Raw genomic sequence first — 18,668 nt, 5'->3', positions numbered from 1 at the left:
CTGGGCTCTTCGCTCCGCCTTCCCTCGCTGGGTCCCTTCCTTCCCTCCTCCCCGCCGCCCCGCAGTGCTCGGCGGGCTGAGGCGGGAGGCGGCGGAGCTGCGGAACGGGGCGGGGGTGAGTGGCTCGGGGCGGCCCGCCCGACATGGCGGCTGCGGGGGGCGGCTGCGCGCCTCATGGCGGGGCAGGGGGAGGGCGGGCAGAGAGTGCGGGACCCGGGCAGACAGATCCGCACAGCCCACCCGGGGAGCGGGAGGGCGAAGCGCTGCCCGTGGGGCCCGTGGGTTGTTGTAGCTGTGTTGCGGAGCTCTCCGCGGGGCCGCTGAGGTGTCCCGTCCCGTGTGTGTGTACCTTGGCTGCCGCCGCCCATCGCGGCACCGCTTCAGCTTCACAGAGTTCGGGCTTTGGCGCTTTTTGTGTCTTTATTTCTCGTTTTAAGGGGCTAACCTGTTGCAAGGGGTGTGCAGCCGTGCGCTGGGAGCGGTGCCGGGCGGGACCTGCGCTGGATGGTCCTTTCCAGCTCCGGGAATTTTGCCGTAACCCTGTAAAACGATGCTTATGTCCCTCTGTGTTTTGTTCGCTGAAGTCTCCCCGCTGTCCGGATGATGCTTGGCCTTTATGTTGGGCTTTATGTGGAGGAGGGGGACACGGAGCCCTTGCTCAGCACAGGTTCCAGGTGTTGCTCCTTTCTCTGTCATTCCCTGGAAGCTGGATCGGGTGGGAAGCTGATGGTCAGGGGTTGTTGTTGCTTGCCATGAGGAATCTTCCCCAGTAACTTTTTCTCCGTGTCATCTTCTGAGGAATGGAAACTGCTGCCGTTTTTAAAAAAGCCCCTTCCTGAGGGCTATTGTAATCAACCTGCTGCAGTATCCTGTTGAATTTTAGCAGTGACATGTCTTTATTTCAGGCTGCTCTGCAGAACCCCTTAAATTATGCTGCTTTGTGTTTCCTTTATGTATTTCCTTTATGTATTATGTTTCCTTTATCCCCCTGCAGCTTTTCCTGGCTTGCCCTGGGAGTTCCCATGGTGTCTGCTAAAGCACTGGGTAATGAAAATGGCATCACCCGTGTGAGGTAATGCCCAGTGGTGGCTGTTCCAGTGAAACACTTTTGAAGCCAAAAGTGCATTTCCTTTTGCCAAAGTCCATTTCCTTTGCCATCTGCAGGCTGCTGCATGGTTCTAAGATAAGCTTTGGGTGTGATTGACTGCCTGGTGTTGTTGAGGCTGAATGGTGAAGGGTCCACTAGTGTGGCATCACTCAGATAAAGGTCCATCCCAGTCCTGCACAGCTCCCTGCTGCCAGAAATGACTGCCTGTGATGGAGAGTGCAGAGCATCTCTCTCTTCTGAGCTCGACAGGAACTGGAAAAGGCAATGCAGAAGTTAGGAGTTTATGTACCCAGGACAGGTGGTTCCTAATCTGGAAATTGTTGGAAGCTGGGCAATGTTTGGGGCAGCATCACTCAGCTTTACCTGAGGCTTCTGGTGACAGGTCCCTGTCAAAGGCACAGATGAGTGGGTTCTGGTTTGCTACAGCTGCTCTTAGGTGCCAGGGCTTCAAATCAGATGTCCTTGCTGAAAGCTTAGGTTGTGAGATCAGGAGCTGGCAGCTTTTGAACTCCTCTGTGTAACTGTTCTGAGATCACATCCTTGCTCTATGGTTTCCTGATGATGTCTCTGGGTTCCTGACCTGGCTGTCTTTCTGTCCATCTGCTGTATTTCTGCAAAAGGCATGATTGATTTCACACTGTCACGTGTATGTTCCCTGTGGCTTTTTTAAAATAATGGCTTCCTTCTTGGTGGAGTCCTCCTGCAGTGGAGGAGAGCAGTTCCCCAGCTGGCAATCCCTGCTGTACACAGACTTCAGGGAACAGTCCCATGCCTTTTCCCTCTGCTTGAGATTATCTGTGACATCTCCCTTTACTCTGGGGTCCAAGGTGGTCAGTGTGTCCTGTGGTTTGTTTTGTGGGAGCTTAACACTCAAGGTTTCATGTCTCCTGTCTCCAGGCAGGTAAGATGTGTTGAAGGAGGGTTTGTTCTCAGTGCAGGAGGAGGAGGAACTTCAGAGCTGGTTGAGGCTATGGCTCTCCTTGTCTTGGCTCTAATACAAAAGCCATCTTCTGAGTAAGCAATGAATATGAACCCAAAGAGGTTTTTCTTTGTTGCTTTATCTTCCCAGCCCCCACGTGCAGAAGGGAAGCCTTGTGCCAGCTGAGAAGCAGGCAGGACTCTTGAAGCAAAGAGCTTCATTTTCAGTAAGTTTGTGTCAGTGGGTGTGAGAGATTCTTCAGTAAGGGGGTAGAATAAAGCTGCTTGTATTCCTTTCTCAAGCAGCAGTGCTAGGTGGGAGTGGCTGTAGGAGTGCTGTCTCTCCCTATAAGTTTCCTGCAGGTGTAGTGTGTTATTACCACCAATAAAAGTTATAGCACAACTCAAGCTGTTCCCCTTGTACATGCACAGACCAGGCAGCAACTCCCTCGCTCTTGAGACAGACCTGAAGAGTCTGGTAGCTGTCTCCTCCTCTGGTTGAGTCATTCCCCAGGTAAATCTGTTAATTACTTCTGCAAACTTTGGGTTCTGCACTAAGAGGTGCCTCGGGCTACTTTTTATGCATGGGAGGAAAATACATATGTGTGCATGAAACATCTCTTGCCATTTCCACCTGTATGTGTTGAACTATCCTGTCTGGTGTTTCCAGGTGATTTGGTCACTTACAAAGCAGCCATTCTGTCCCTGTGCTTTTCCTGTGCCTTGTGGCTAAGACAGCAGCTTGGAAAAATGAGAGGTGGGTGGGCTGACTCTGAAAAACAAAGAAGGGGACTTTTGTTTTACTGCTGTCCCCAGTGGTCCCATCAGTCTTGCTCATGAAGCCTCCTAAGAAGATGCTCTCATAGTCCCCACCTTTGCTGCCTGCTCCTAGGCTTGGCACTGGGTATCTCCAGCTCTCTCTCAGCACAGGCACTGCCAGCTGTGGTCATGGAAAGCCTGAGGGGAGGTGACTTGTGGAAATGACAACTTGGGTTTCCATGGCTGTGAGGAACAGAAACCTTCATCTCTCTCAAGGGGAAGAGCACATCTCCTGTCTCGTGTGCTCATCCTGCCTTTCATGCTCTGCACACAATTTTCCTTTAGCCAGAGCAAAGCCAAAATGAAAGGCATGGTGTCACTGGAAAATTGCACCACCACCTCTTTTTTTTCTTTTTTTTCTCATATATGCATTTTGGCAGAGCTTTCCTTCAGGGTGGTGACCTCTTCCCAATCTGTGAGAACAATCTCTGCCACTCCATGCCTGAAACCCAGGTGTAGTGAGAGAAATGAGGAGTGGCAGAGCTGCAGGATGGGGATGAAGTGTTTTATCAGTTCTGCAGAGAGCACCTGGTACCATCCATCCCCATGGCACAAACCCCATTTGCTTCCAGGCCTTCTTGGGAAGGATCAGGATTGTAGGAGCAGCGTTGCTGATGGGGATCTCTTTTGCCAGTGCTCTGCTCTGTCCTGCCTGCCAGACTCCTCAGCTTATGATCTCAACAGCCTGGCATCCTGGGGAATGAATCCAGTTACTCCTATTAGTCTTGCATCCTGGCTGCTGCACAGTAATAAAGCTCTCAGCAGAGTGAGGAGGAGTATAATTGATATTTCATGTCCCTGGCATTGCAGAGTAAGAGGTATATTTTGGGGTTTGGGCTGTATTTGGGTATGACCAGCTTGGGCTGGGTTTCTAACCCAAGTTCCTCTTGCTGGTTGGGTGGTTAGAGCTCTCCAGGAACAGGGAAGGTGCTGTGCAGCATGGTAGATGTGCTTTATTTCACTATTTAGTGAAATAAACCCCACAAGCTGGCTCCTTAGAAGGGTGCAAGCACGAGTAGCTGCCATGCCATGCCAGCTGTGGTCTTAATTGAGTTATCAAGATAGATAAATATATACTTGTGTGTGTATTTCATGCATGGCTTTGTTGTTGGCAGTGCTGGAGGCAGGATACTGGTTTAGCTGGGTGAGGAAGAGCATCAGGAATTGTATCTCAGAGCTTAAGGGAGGGTCCTTGGCAGCTGTTTAAATTCATTTGAGTGTTGAGGCACAGCCCCTGTCAGCAGGGTCCAGCCAGATGGAGTTTTAGTGAAGTGCAGAGGGGGGATTTCCTGCAGCCTTGATTTTTCCACCTGCTGAGCATGTGTGTAAGAGGTGAGTGCATCAGAGGGAGGGAGCATGTGGGATGTGGAGAGGTGGAAATGAGGCCAGAGAGGTGTGAAAGGGGATGTTGCTCAGCCCCTTGGGTTCTTCTTGGCTGCAGCAATGAGGCTTTCTAAGGAAAAAACAATCCAGAAGGAGGTGACATCAATTGCTTGGCACTGAGTGTCGGTTCTGCTGCTAGGAATGCAAAAGGAGCAAAGTTCACTTTTTCAGCCCAGGTTTTTTTGCCCTTGATGGGAAAGAAATTGTGAGCAGAGAGCTGGTTTCAAGCAGAGCGGTGGCAGCAGAAGGAGCTGTGAGGATCTGAGTGGCTCTGTTTGGTGGAGTTTCTCCACGTAGCTGCCAAGGAGAAGGTACAAGCTGTGGATTTGGGTTGAAATTGCAGCACTGGTTGTCTCTGCCCCACTGCAGGACAGGGTTAAGTAGGTTAGGAAAAGCTTACAGCTTCTTATCTCCTTCTGGAGAGGCTGTGGGAGAAGATCTGTGAGTGCTGTGGAAATGGTGGAAGTGGGTCTGATACCTCTCCCTGGAACACTTCTGTCCCTATGGGGAGAAGTAGACAGGAGCAAGACCCAGCAGAAATTAATTACAGCTTTGCACTCCTGGTGTTGCATGGCAGAGTAAGAGGTGGATTTTGGGATCTGGGCCATGTTTGGGTATGACCAGCTCGGGCTGTGTTTCCAGCCCAAGTTGCCCTTGCTGGTTGGGTGGTTCTGGCTCTCCAGTGGGAGCAGGGAAGGTGCTGGGCAGCCTAGGAACTGTGTTTCAGGCATCAGTGAAACAAGGTGGGACTGAAGGTGTAGTCAGCTCCTCTATAGGAGGATGAGAGTGAGCATAAGGGGCTGGTGGTGGGGGCAAGATGCTGGTCAAGGGGGGAAGGAGGGACAGTCAGGACTGGCACTTGATGGAGGGCAGTAGAGTTCTCTTTAAATACAAATGTGTGACCTACCAGTGGAGCTGGAGGATGAAAACCAGATTCTTTGGCTCTTTCCCTGATGAGATCCTGTTAAAACTGGGACCCCCAGTGCTTCAAGGTAGGAATTTCTGGGGGAGAGGTTTCTGTTTTGTGTCAAGTGGATTTGTGGATGTTTTGAGCCTCACTGAGCTCTTGGCTGGCAGAGCAGAAGCCCCCGTGGTTGCATGTTCAGAAAGTGCTCTGATCCTCAGAGACCACCACACTGCAACAGTAAAAAAAGTAAAGGGGAAGGACAGTTTTGGTCAAATGTATGTGCTAACAGAGCCAGCTGGCAGATTCCAAGCATGCTGGCATTTCTGGCATGCCAAGCAGTGAGCAGGACTTGTGGAGTGCTGGATGAGGCAGGCGTGGGTCATGGCTCCTGAATGTCAGTATTTCTTGGTAGCTTTAGTGGAATCCAGGAGGGAGGAATGTGTGTGCTGTACCTCCCTCCCACACTGCCAGGGAAACAGAGGTGATTTGTTAGTTCTCTCTGTGGTCATTGTAATGAACCCCCAGAGCTCCAGGAGGGGGTGGTGGGGCTGTGGGTGCAGGGTAGGGTGGGAGCTGGGCACATGGACACGTGTGTGGTGTCCAGCCAAGCTCTGGAGCAAGAAGGAGGCTCAGGTTTGGGTGTTGATGGCTGTACACCAGGAATGTGTGCATGGGAAAGTGTTGGGCTTTGTGCTGGATGGAAGGGATGAGTCCAGTTCTGCGTGGAGCTTGCTGAGGGGCTGAGCTGCCAGCAAGTTGGAAGCTGTGTTAGCTGCAGGTACCTCCTTGCCATCTGGTGTAGCCCTTTTCCATCTTTGTTGGAAAAAACTACCAGAGGTGAGGTGAGAGATTTGATGTTGGCTCCAATTTATCTTGGAGGGTTTTGGCAGGGATGAATTTCCTGGTATCAGGAGTACCTCTGTCTGTATTTGAGGAGGAACTGGCAGGCTGGTTTGGGCAATCCCAGTTGGCTTTTTCCTTCTCTTGACCAGGGAAAGAGGAATGATTGCAGAGGAAAATCTCTGCTTTCTCTGGTGTCACGAGGAGCACATGTGTCTCCATGTAGAAGAATACTCCCTTGTAGAAAAAAGGGGTTTTCTTGTTTGCTACTTCACCAGGAATTTAGCAAGTATTTAGGAAAAAAGGATGGGAGAAGGGAACCAACTTAGGTAAGAGCAGCGAAAGTATCCAAATTAAATTATTGTAGTTTTATCACTGTAATTCTTGCCACCAATATATTTGTAAGTATGTAAAGGGGATGCTGGTGTCTGTGTGTATGAAGGGTACAACTGCAGCAGGTCAGCAGTGGCCTTCCAAGTGGGGACATTGCTAACCATGTCTGGTCAGCCCAGGACCCCTCTCTCTGTATCACCCTGACCAAATAAACCTTTTTTCTCCTGTGCCCATGGAGTCAGCTGCACGCATGTGCACCCTCCTGCACTGAGGCCTTTCCTGAGGGGAAAGGTGTCCCTGACACCAGAACACCCCATTTTCTGAGGTCAGTAGTGGGAGACTGATTTTGTGTCACAGTGTCCTGGCTTGGGCCAGGATAAAGGGGATTTTCTGTCTTGTACTTTTGCTTTCAGCTCAGTCTCTTGTTGGAATGAACACGCAGTTTCTCAGTCAGTGTCTGCTGTGGGACTGCTAACCCTGGGTGTTTAGAGTTACTGCTGGACAATGGGCTGCAGAGCCAAGGGCACTGCTCAGCTCTGAGGAACATCTTGTGCTCTGGAAAGAGAAAAGGAGGAAAGAGGTCCCACCTGTGACCTCCTTTAGGGAGGAGCAGACAAGAGGAATGACCAGAACTGACCAAACAGAGGATTCCATCCCATACACCTCAGACTCAGGAGAAATCTCAGGGATCACCAGGGCCCAACTCCTTTACCCTTCTTCACCTCTTCCACCATCCTTCAGCATCCTGGGAGGATTCCATCCCTTCCTCTGCCTGTGCTCCTGATCCATCCCAGCCTGAATCTGTGTGTTCCTGCCTCCAGCTCCCAACTGCTGCTGACCCCAGGATTCCAGCCTGGACTGTCCCAGGGCTGCCCTGCAGCCTCAGTGGGGATGGGAGAGTTATTGGGGGAGAGGGGGAGGAACATGATATAATTTTTCTCTATATTTACATATATATATATAATTTTCCCTTTTGTCATTCCTGTTTCATTAAAGCTGTGTAGTTCAGTTTCCAACCCATCAGTCTCTCTCCCTTATTCTCTCTCCTTCCTTTATCAGAGAGGGGAGGGGGATTCATAGAGACAGAGCAGCTTTTACTTCAGTTTAATTGTCTGCCCAGTGTTAAACTGTGACAATGAGAATTACCCTGGTTACTTGCAGCATGAATTTGAGAGCTTTATCTAAATTCTTCAAAAGCAAGAAGTAACCTTTTCTTTTTTTTTTTTCTGGGTTCCAGCCCTGGATGTCTTAGAGGGACTTCATTTTCAGAATGAGCATTCAGTACTGACTGGAACTTGGGTGAAAGCAAAGGTTTCTTTGGAAACTTTTGGTTCCTGGATTTTCTTAAGAGTATTTTGTGCTTTTAATGTTTATGGACTTAGTGAGCATCTTAAGTAACTCACAAGTCCATGCTGTGGTCTGCTTTAACCCAACTACCTGCTAGTGGCATGGGGTGCACTGAGAGGCACATCATGAGCCTGCCCAAAGCTGAGTGTTTGCCCTGTTCCTGTCTCTGAAGGCAGAGGAAATGCTCTGCTGCTTTCTGCCCTGCTCAAAGAAGGAGTCTGAGTGCAGGTTATGTGCCAGAAATGTTTGGAGGGGCTCTGAGGGTACAAAGTAAGGTGCTTTCTCTCATCTCCTTAACTCTTCTTGAGTCTCCTGGCATTTGAGGGTTATTCCAGGGTATCCTGGAGTTAGAGAACTGACTGCTTTTAGCCTTTAAAATGCTAACTTTTAAAATAACAGGGGATCAGATGAGATCACACGCTCCCTCTTGACTTGAAAACTGACCATGAAGCTGGGGAGGGGAACAGAGGATTTTGGGTTTCATACTCCTTGAAGGCTTCCCTTTAATGAAGCTTTGTGATACAGTGCTAGGGTCACCTGAGTGTGAGTTGGTGGAGAAATCCCCTGCAGGGTTTCCCAGTTTCGTTTGAAGTCCTGCTGGTTTGTGCTGGGTGCTGGCATCTGCTAGAGGAATGGTTTTTTCCCAGTTATTTATTCCTGCCAGCTGGAAACAAAGGGGATGATGTGCTGAGACTTTCACAAGTGTCTGTAGTGATTACAGCTCTGCACCCTTCATGGAGAGCTGCCCTCTGCCTGGGCATTTTTATTTTTATTTTTATTTTTTATTTTGGCGTGGCAGAGAGGTCCCAAGCTGTTGGGGTGTGTGCAGGTTGCTCTGCAGACTGGTGGAGTGAGGTGTTTCAGGGAACTGGTCGATGTCTTGGGCTTGGGGGATTTCTTTAGAGTTTCTTGGTAGGTGCTGTAAGGGTCAGGAAATTCTTTTTGTCCTTCCCCTGCTCTCAGCCATGGCAAGTACCCAGCAAGTTATGAGGGCAGCCCTTGCTGCCCACTGATTTATTCACATGCTGCTGCCTCCCTGTTGCAGATTGGTCTAAAAAGGGATGCAGAAATGCCATGAAAGCCTGAAGCATGAAAGTGAGGCAGAAGGGGGAGAAATGTTTTATTTGTGGCAGGGATTGTTTAATTTTTCTGGGCAGAATTGTCCTTTTCAAGGCAGCCCGGAGTGGTGTGGGTTGAGCATTGTTTCCAGCATTGCTCCTATAGCAGCAGCTCCTCTGAACTTGGGCTTACAGCTCTGGGAAATTAAATGTCATTTAATTTGTCCTTGGCTGTGCTTGATATTTGATCAGGCTCTAGTAAAATGTTTTTAGCTCTGGGGAGGAACATAACTCCTCAAAAGCATTCAATGATCACTCTGAACCACCCTTGGAGACACAGACCTGCAGAATATATAGGGCTCAATGGGCAGAAGAGAATTCATGGCTGTTTCTGGAGCTGCTGCTGCTGGCAAAGGGTAATTCCAGGTGCCAGAGTGCTCCTGCATGAAGGATCTGTCCTGGGTAAGAAGGGAGGTCCTGCAGGTTCCCCAGTGTCTGTAGCTGCCCTGCTGGGATGGCAACGTGGCTGAATCTAAGTCTGCTCTCCTTAGGTTCTGCTGTGAAATCCCTTCTCATCTCCTGATCAAATATGATCTTTCTGGAGTGGGAGCTGAGCAGGCTGCCCGGGGAAGCTGAGTCCAGAGGCTTGGGGGTCGGGCTCTGCTCCCAGGCAACTCTCAGCAAGACAAGAGGGCAGGGTCTCAAGTTGTAGGTTGGAGATGAGAAAGAATTTCTTTCTGGAGAGGGTGATCAGGCATTGGAATGGGCTGCCCAGGGAAGTAGTGGATTCTCCGTGTCTGGAGATCTTTCCAAAGAGCCTGGATGTGGCACTGAGTGCCATGGGCTGGGAACCACGGGGGGAGTGGATCAAGGGTTGGACTTGGTGACCTCTGAGGTCCCTTCCAACCCAGCCCATTCTAGGATTCTATGAGGCTTTGGCTCTGTTTGCACTGCAGAGAATGTGAAGGGGCAAAACAAGTGATGTGCAAAAGCTTTTTGTGCACTTCTTGCTTGGTGCTGTCTGTGGGTGTCTCTGGCACAGCCAGGGCAGTGCTGTCAACTGTGGGAAAACAGTCTGCGGAGGCTTAAGGATTCCATGTGCACATCAATATGATTGTATGAAATCCTTTATTAACAACTTGCACTCACTTTATATAGAGAAGTCTTGTTTACACCATCTTATCATGCAGGTGGCTTTGTATTCCAATTACACAAAACATTCTCACGGAAAGATTCTTCTCACATAATTGTTTTCCTCTTCTGTTGCCAATTAAGTTCTCTCTTTCCCAGTAGCTCATTCTCAGAAAGCCTCTAACTAGGCCTCAATAACCATTAACCCAATGTGGCCTGAAGTAAGTCAGGATTGCTCACAACCTGTATATTTCTGAACTGTTTCCCCAACAGTCAACTCCCTTGAAAACTCTTTTACAGCTCTGTGTTCTGCAGTGGGAACTGAGCGCCACTGGTGAGTGGAGGATCAGTGTTGAGAGAAGAGGAAACCCATCCCTTCACCATGCTTCATCTCCCTGCTCCTCTTACCATGCCACCTTTTTGTCTTTGGTGGGTGGCTTTAAGGAGGGAAAAGGTGTTTTGGGCAGTGGGGTTACAGAGCCACTGAGAGGCTGGAAATGGTGCTGCCATGCCAGCTGTCCATCCTCCCTCCTGCTGCACGTGGGATTTAAAGTCTCATGATTTGTTCATGAGCATGGTGAGGTGATCTGATCCTGTGGGGGGGGTAGAAAATCAACCAGCTTTTAGCCAGTCACCTTTTTGCTGCAGAGATTTGGAGGGATGAGACTGGAAGTAGCTATGATTCTACTGTTTTCATTGTTTGGGGGCTACAGAGCAGAGAGGCTTTGTGAGCACTTCCTGAAAACACTGGTGACCCAAGAGCTTAACTTCTGAGAGCTGGGCTGGAAGTGAATGCAGGGGAATGGGATGGAATGAATAGGAGGGAAAACAGACAGAAGCTGATGCTGCACAAACTGCTTTGTTTAGAAATATGGGTTGATGCTACTGGCAATCTCTCCAGTGCAGACAAACCCCTTCTTTAAAAAACAACCCCAAAACAAGCAAACAAACAAACAAACAAACAAAACCTGAACAAAAGCAAGAAAAAACTCCTGTGGGAATGAGTTGGGAAAACAGATATTAAAATACCAAGAGGCTGCAGTGAAGTTGGTCTTTCTGTTGGCTGAGCTGGCCTATCTGAACCCTTCCCTTCCTTGCCATGGCCCTGAGCTCCCTGCAGACACACACCAGGCACTGGTTTCTGGTGCTCTGAGTGAGAGAAGAGAGCCAGTTATTGTTCCCCTCCTCCATTCAATGACTGATGAAGTGGTTCCTGTGTATAAAGAGTGTCATGTGCCTCGGGATCCTTCAGGATAAAGGAGGCCTTATGAGAGACAGGAGGATGCTGCATGATGCAGGAAGAGTTCCCATTGCCCATCCAGTGCCTGCAGGTCTCTGCCTCTCGGCTCCTGGGGGGGCTGGCAGCCTGGAGGGGCTGTTTGCTTCCCTGGTTGTCACTGAGGGGGCTTTGGGATTCTGGATGTGGCTGCATATGTTTTGTTAGGGCTGGAAAGCCCTATGAAGGTGTTTTTGTAGTGCTGGAGAACAGACCCATGCAGTCCTGGCCATGGTGATTGCTCTTTCTCATGCTTTTTCTTAATGGTGGTGAACTTGGTTTTAGGCTAAGGTCCCTTTCAAGGGTCCATAACCTTGCCCAGGTTTGATTAACCCCTTTTTTAGAAAGCATTTCTTTGCAGATCTTTGCTGACCATGTAAGTCCTTCCTGAGTTAGGAATCTATTGTCAATAGATAGTATTTAGTTAGTTGTATTTCAGTGCATCCCTCCCCTGGGGGGGAGTAACAGTCTTGAAAAAATGAGCTGAAGGACTAAATGCTCCTCTCTTAGGAGAGCAGGAAGGTCCTCAGGTGTGGCAGGCACTCGCTTCTTGCTGACTCTCAGAGGAGCCACAGCTCTTGAGGGTTCTATTCAAAACACAGCAACTAGAGCCACTCTCCTCTGAGGGCAAACTAAGAAGTCTGGGGTTCTTCAGGCTGGAGAAGGGATTGGGGTGGCCTTCTTGCAGCCTTTCAGTATTTAAAAGAGGTCTTAGAAAGATGGGGACAGACATTTTAATAGGGGCTGTGGTGATAGGACAAGGGGTTTCAAACAAAAGTAAGGTGGTTTCAGACTAGATACGAGGAAGAAATTCTTTCCAGTGAGTGGTTTAAGACTGGAAGTGGTTGCCCAGAGAGGGGGTAGATGGCTCCTCAGTGGGAACAAAGGCTGGATGGGGCTTGGAGGAACCTGAACTGATTGGAGAAGTCTCTGCTCATTGCAGGGAGATTGGACTTGATAACCTTTAAAAGTCCCTTCCAGACCATTCAATGGGATGGTTTCATTCATCCAAACCCTCACCCAAGCCATTCACTGATTCCATGATAAACGTAGTAAGGCTGTAGAGAAACAGCTTCTGGGTTTGAAAGCACTTTTCTGTGACTTCTTGCTTCTCTGAGGGAGGTGCTGGGCATTTATTTACACTGGGAGGCTGAAGCTGAGGGCTGGCAGTGGCATCTCAACCCAGAGAAGCTGTTTGCCAGCAGAGCTTGCCATGGGGCTTTGGCCCTGGGTCATGGTGCTGCTTCAGCAGGGACAGAGGCTGAGGAAAATGCTGGCTGCTTCCTGGGGTTTTCCTCTGCTCTGGTTTGTGTTCTGGGAGCAGAGGGTGGATGGACATCCACAGCCAGCTCTGTGCTCTCCTCTTCCCAAGCAGTTCCCATGGGAGCAGGAGCAGCAATGGTCACTGTGGGGCACTAATTCCAGCTGAGGCTTCCCCCTGCACACAGGGAGCTTCTTCCTGAGCTTTCTCACCCAGTTCCTTTGGAGCTGGGGGTGTGGGGCATACCCAGCCCTGACAGCAGCAGTGCCAGCATCTCCAGGATGCAGCACTGAATAGCAACCTTCTGCTGACTCCTTTCTGCCCTCAGAAGGGCTTCACACTCCCTGCTGCCACCCTTTGCCTCTTCCCCTCCTTATTCAGTGCACACTTTCCAGTTCAGCCAAATGCATTGATAAGGTGTGTTCTGAAATCCTGTTCTCTCTGGTGAAAGGAGGACTGGGGGGCAAATCATATCACATCACCAAATACTGATTTCCAAAATGATCATTGGCTTAGTTCATGATTCTCTGCATCTCTCCTCTCCTTTTCCAGCTTTTTGCTTTCCTGAATCCAGCAGAGCCAGGAAGAATAGAGAGTGTGGAAGGAAGTACTTGAAGAGGACTCAACATTTGGAGTGGTCCTGTGAGCTGCTTTGGTGGTGAAGGGTGAGTGTCAAGACTGTTGACCCACGTTGGAAATTGGTCTGGGCTGGGTTATGGCACTTGATCTTGGTGTAAATTGGAGTTGTTAATCTGCAACATCAGATTTCCTCTCTGGGAAAATCTTATTTAATGACTTGTGGCTGCTTTCTGGGCTGTGTGAGGTGTGCTGGCAAGTCAGTAAGGAGCAGACCTTTTCTGAGGATGCTCAAGGGGGCAGGTAAAGAGGCAGTGATAATGTTTCAGTCTTCCAGAGAAGGAAATGACAGAAGTTATGCTTTCAAAAGGTGGAGTTTAGCCTTGCTGGAGAGTGAGGTCTCCAGTCAGTTTGCTGAAGATAATGGGTGATTGATCCACACCTGAGGGAAGGCTCTGCTGTGTTTGCTGAGAGCTGCTCAGGACCAGGGCTTTCTGGCCCAGCTCAGACAGGTTCTGTGGTAGCTGAACCTTGCCTTCCACACTCAGGATGTGCCCTCTGGGGGTGCTGGCAGTGCTGAGCATGCAGCTTTGGGAGCTTTCCCAGCAGCATAGGTGCAGTGGGATTTCCTGCAGCAAGGCTTGTGTGTGTCAGCAAAGATGTTGGAAGTTACCTCAGTGCTGTGAAACAGATGTCACTGCTCCACACTTGCTTTCTTGATATCATTTGAAAATCAAGAAATAATGATGCTCTTAATGGCCTGGCAGCTATTTTCATTTGCATTGCTTCTTCCCCATCCATCAGGTGCTGCTGTAGGGCAGGTTCTGCAGAAAAAGCCTGCAGGCCTGGCTCCTTTCCCTGTTGGATGAAGTGGAGTTACTGTGCAAGTTCAGGCACATGCACCAAGGAGCAGCTGTGCTGAGTAAGGGGGTGTCTCCCAGCAGAGCCTGTGTGCTCACCACGTGCTGTGTGAGCTGCCTGGGGGTATGTGCAAATAAAAATGTAGTGGGCTGATGATGTGGGGTGCTAGAGCAAGCCCTACCACGGTGGTTTTAGGTGGCTTAGTGCACCAGAACCCAAGCAATGCTCTGCACCCAGAACTGGAGCCAAAGTGCTCAGCTTACAGTGTGCTGAGCCTCTGGCCAGTTTGTCCTGGGTTCAGTGTCAGTAGGGTGAGAGACTTAAGAAAATCAGGTCAGGGAATGGTTTCACTTTTGAAGTGCCCCCTGCCCTGCCTGGCAGTCATACACCACACATTCTTAGCCAGCTGGGAGGTTGTGGCTTGCAGGATGTGCTCAGCCTCTGTTTTTCTTCTTTTGAGATGCTGTCAGAGGTCATCTTTGCCTTCTTGCTCTTCATGTACTTCACTATTACTCCTTTCTCTTGCACTTCATTAGTAGCATCTTTGACATATTTGAGCCAAGATGCCTCATCAGTGCTTGCCAAAATGACCTTACAAATAGTCCTCTCATTGTAAGTATGGCTTTTACTAACCCCAAAAGGGGTGGTTACAGTTCTCTGGTCAAAGTAGCCTGTACTGGCACAACCACTTTTGGGGCAGTGAAATTCTGTTGTTGTAGGGCTTTTGTCAATACACCAAGCACCTGGAGCCTGTCATGCCTGGCATTCCCCTGTGCAGATCTTTAAACATCACTGGATTTAGGGAAAATTAGGGTCTTCCACTGGGCAGGAAGAGCAGAGGCAAGGGACAGACTAAGGGCACGCAGAAAGTTTGTGGCAGAGTGGAGAATTGGCTTCACACTGTTCAACTTCCAGTTTCTTGAATTAGTTTTCAAACTGTTACCCATCCTTTTATCTGCAGGCTCTGTTTGTCCACATATAATTAATGTTTTTATGCATTTGTGAATACACTCCCATGGCATAGCTCACCATTTGCTGCCCACTGGGGAGCTCATTCATCATTATCATTGTGGGTCAGAACAGACCTTTGCTTTTTTCCTTTAAAGCAGAGTTTAGCCATGTGTATTGATGTTACTCACTCTTGTCTGGTTTCAAGAGTGATTTGTGTCTCTCCTGAGGACCTGTTTTAGGGATGACTGAAGCCAAGAGACTCTTGTCACATCAGTGAGTTAGAGCTGAGACCTCTGTGTTCATTCCAGTGCTGTCACACAGCCCAACACCTCTGTGCTTTTTGGGGACCACGAGGCTCAAAGTCACCTTTAAGCCTGGGAGGCAGATTTTGGCTCACATCCCCACTGCCTGGGCTCTTGGGGAAAGGAATCCCACCAGTGTCTGTGGCTGCTTTTCCTGAAGACCTGTTCCCTGCCAGCTTTCTGGAAATTTGGATTCTCTCCCCCCAGCAGCAAGGTCGAGCCACCCAGCAGGACTGTGTGCAGTGGAGCAGGACCTGTATTCCTGGGGGGAATTCCAGACTCTCTGTTACCTGGGCACAAGTGGGGGCTCAGCTGTGTCTGCCCAGTCCCTACCCAGAACAAGAGGGATCTCAGCCTGGGATTTACAAGCTCTTAAGTCAGGAGAGTCACATTAGCATCCCTCACTAGGGCCCAGGTCCTGCTTTATGGGGATGTTTGCCAACACAGTAGCATTATTCTGGTGGGGGGGATACATATTGGTATTTTTTTGGAAGGGGGATGTCCTGAAGTCCTCTGGAACAGGAGGGTAATTAGGCTAAGGAGAAAAGAGCCTCAAGACAGCAAGCATTGCTGCCATCCCCTGGCTACCTCTGAGATGCACCAGGGTCAGTCTCAGCAGACCTCTGGTCCATTTTCCTCTACAAATGGCCCTGAAGTTAGCAGGGATGGGCAAAAAGCAAAGTGCTGCCCCAAAGAGTCTGTTACTGGTGGGCATCTCTAGGGTCTGGGCTGAAGTACCTGTTGTGTGTTCTGGGGGGCTGCCTCACTGCTGCCATTCCTGCTCTGTGGCTAAATGAAGCCTCTGAGAGCTGCAAATCTGTCACCTGCCAGGAATGCTGCGTTCACAGGCTACCTGCTCATTCAGAACTGACAAGCCTTTTCAGCACATCTGGTGCCACCAGCATCCATTCCTCCCCACTGCCCTGGGCCTTTTTTGTGCTGCAAGGTGGTAATTAATGTGAGCAGTGCTGGAGGTTCTGATCTCTTCTGAAGATAACACTGAAGAGTGACTCCTTGAAATAAGCCACCATCTCAGAGCTGCTTCCTTTGCCAGTCAAACAGCTTGCTGGTGCCAACTCTTGTTACCACACATTATGCTAGAGAAAAATGTTTTCTTGTGATGGTGGACAGGCATGGGTGGGGTTGCTGGAAAGGCTGTGAGCTGGGTCTGACTGAGGGGTGACCTCATCAGTGTTTATAAATATGGGAAGGCTGAGTGCCAGGAGGATGGAGCCAGGCTCTGCTCAGTGGTGCCCAGGGATAGCACAGGGGGTAACGGGTGCCAGCTGGAGCACAGGAGCTCCCATGTAAATATAAGGAAAAGCTTTTTCCTTGTGAGGGTGAGGGAGCCCTGGCTTGGGTTGTGGAGTCTCCTTCCCTGGAGACATTCAGAGCCCCTCTGGATGTGTTCTGTGTGACCTACAGCAGGTTCTCTGGCAGGGCTTGGGCTCTGTGATCTTTCGAGGTCCCTTCCAACCCCTGACATTCTGTGGTGTTCTCACCTTTCCCTTCTCTGCTATCTTCATTTATCAGTCTCCATAGCACGGGCTTGTCTGAGCTTTGTGAGTGGGCTGGCACGAAGCAAACAGACAATTTCCTGCAAATAAAATACAATTATGCTGCAGAGTGGGCAGTTGCTGCTGTTCCCAGCCTTGGGAAGCCAGGTGGTGGCAATGTGGTGACAGAGGTGACACTGACCCACAGAGCAGCCTGATAGACACTTGGTGTGCAGCTCTGTGCACCCACTGCTCTTTCCCTTTCCTCTCAGGTGTTTTGCAGTGGGTTTGCCAAAGCAGGTGAGTGTTCTGCATGGCTGGGACACCAGAGGAAACTCTGTGACTTCTGGGAAGAAGTTTTGTAATCTAAGTGAGCATGAACTGAAGAGAGGAGAGGCTGTTTGCCTGCCTGCTTCCAGAGAAACACCTGATTTAGGAAAGTATTTTGCTCTGATATGGGTGCAAGGTGTTTGCATCACTCCCAGCTGGCTGGCAGGGGAGGAAAGGGATGATTTGTCTGAGTGCAGGAGAGGTGAAGTGGATTTCATTGGGCTCATGCAAAGTGCCTCCCCCAGGTGATGCTGGCAGTGATGTTTGGGCAGTGCCTTTGTCCTGTCTGCCTGGCCAGACAGTGGAGAGGACAGGACATGTTTTGGAGAGTTCAGACCTTTTGACACCAACAAAGGAGGCAGTGAAGTGATATGGAGCTGCTGAGCGAGAAATCTGCTCAGGAGTGCAGCAGAGCTGTAAGGCTGCATGGGACTGACCCCCAGTTATGTATCTGCAGTGGGGTTTTGTGCTGGCAGCTCATCTGATGCCAGGGCTTGTTTTCTTCCTCTTAGTTAGCTGGAACAGCTGTCTTGAAGGGCCATGAGAAATAAGCAGGCTGAGGAAGAGAAATAATTACTCCAACATACTGTTGGGGTTCTAAAAGGAAAGGGCACTTCCTTTGGAACAAATATGTTCCCAGTTACATTAAGAAAGATTAAAAATACCCCAGACTTGGAGAGGGATCTATTTAAGGCAGCTGTGACTAATGCCAGGGAGGAAAAGAGTATTTTTTGGAGACACTTTATTCCATAAATGTTGGAGGTTTCTGTCCCCATCTTCAGAAGCAGCAGTTAGAGGCTGCAGTCAGGAGCCACATCCTGGGTGGGATTTTCTGCATAACAGGTCTGAGATTTCATTTATTTCTGTTCAAATAGGAAGAAGGGAGCATGAACTGTACCAAGGTTTTCTCACCATGATATTGCTCACAATTCATGGGTTTGACTTGACCTCTTGGACACTGGTGGGTATGAGCCCTGCACTGAAGTATTGATCTGAAGAAAAATGGGTCTCCAGAAGTTGGATGGGCCGAGAGGAGGAGGAGGAGGAGGAGGAGGAGGAGGAGGAGGAGGAGGAGAAGGAGAAGGAGAAGGAGAAGGAGAAGGAGAAGGAGAAGGAGGAGGAGGAGGAGGAGGAGGAGGAGGAGGAGGAGGGCAGTCCAGGAAGGCCACGTGCCACCATCTGCCTTCCTCAAGGTGCAAGGTCTCATGCTGTGTAGGTCACCAGAGGGATGGAAGAGCTCTTTATCCAAGTGAACACTGCCTTGGCATCCCTCAAGTCACTTGAATGAGTTTGCCCAAAGGGCTTCCTCCAGCAGAACGTCAGAATTGTGAGTTCTTGCAGGAGGAGAGCAGAGATGCTGGCCTTTTGAGAGAAGGGGTCTCATGACTGATTTTCTGATTAATTTTTTTCTATTTTTCTTTGTTTTCAGAAAGCTGCTGAGCTAGAAAGATGCGTGAGTATACAGAGCAGAAGGAAACATGTGGGACCATCTGTCTCAAGTACCTGCTCTTCATCTTCAACTTTTGTTTCTGGGTAAGAAGCTGCAGTTTTCTTTCAGAGGCACTGAGATGGCACTGTGGTTTTGGTGTGAGGGGCACAGAAATCTCAGGCTTAATCAAGTCTGGCAAAGAGCATCAGTAAGACACAGTGAAAGGCTTGCTAATTTAAAGCTGTTTTCTTCCCCTGTGCTGCCAGGTAGATTTGACATTTTTTCATATTTGCCCAGAACATTTGGGAAGGTTCAAGTATGAATTCCTCTGCACAGGCAGAT

General features: G+C 49.5%; 1 protein-coding gene across 3 annotated transcripts in view; it reads left to right on the top strand.

Annotated features, from left to right (window-relative positions):
• CD151 (CD151 molecule (Raph blood group)) overlaps window positions 1–18,668 on the top strand; it is a 33,264-nt gene continuing 14,596 nt past the window's right edge. Inside the window, exons 1-3 of one of the 3 annotated variants that reach the window (XM_030451399.1) lie at window positions 2–115; window positions 12,934–13,046; window positions 18,327–18,430. In XM_030451399.1, the coding sequence (XP_030307259.1) occupies window positions 18,347–18,430 (84 nt within the window). In that variant the 5' untranslated portion in view covers window positions 2–115; window positions 12,934–13,046; window positions 18,327–18,346. Of the gene's footprint in view, window positions 116–2,198; window positions 2,254–12,933; window positions 13,047–18,326; window positions 18,431–18,668 lie in introns of those variants that run through there. The other 2 variants (XM_030451400.1, XM_030451401.1) reach the window with 2 other exon arrangements.

Source organism: Calypte anna, chromosome 5 (genome assembly GCF_003957555.1).
Source record: "Calypte anna isolate BGI_N300 chromosome 5, bCalAnn1_v1.p, whole genome shotgun sequence".
NCBI classification, from domain to species: Eukaryota; Metazoa; Chordata; class Aves; order Apodiformes; family Trochilidae; genus Calypte; species Calypte anna.
The sequence above is the reverse complement of the archived record's forward strand: the minus strand, read 5'-3'. Positions and strand labels throughout refer to the sequence as shown.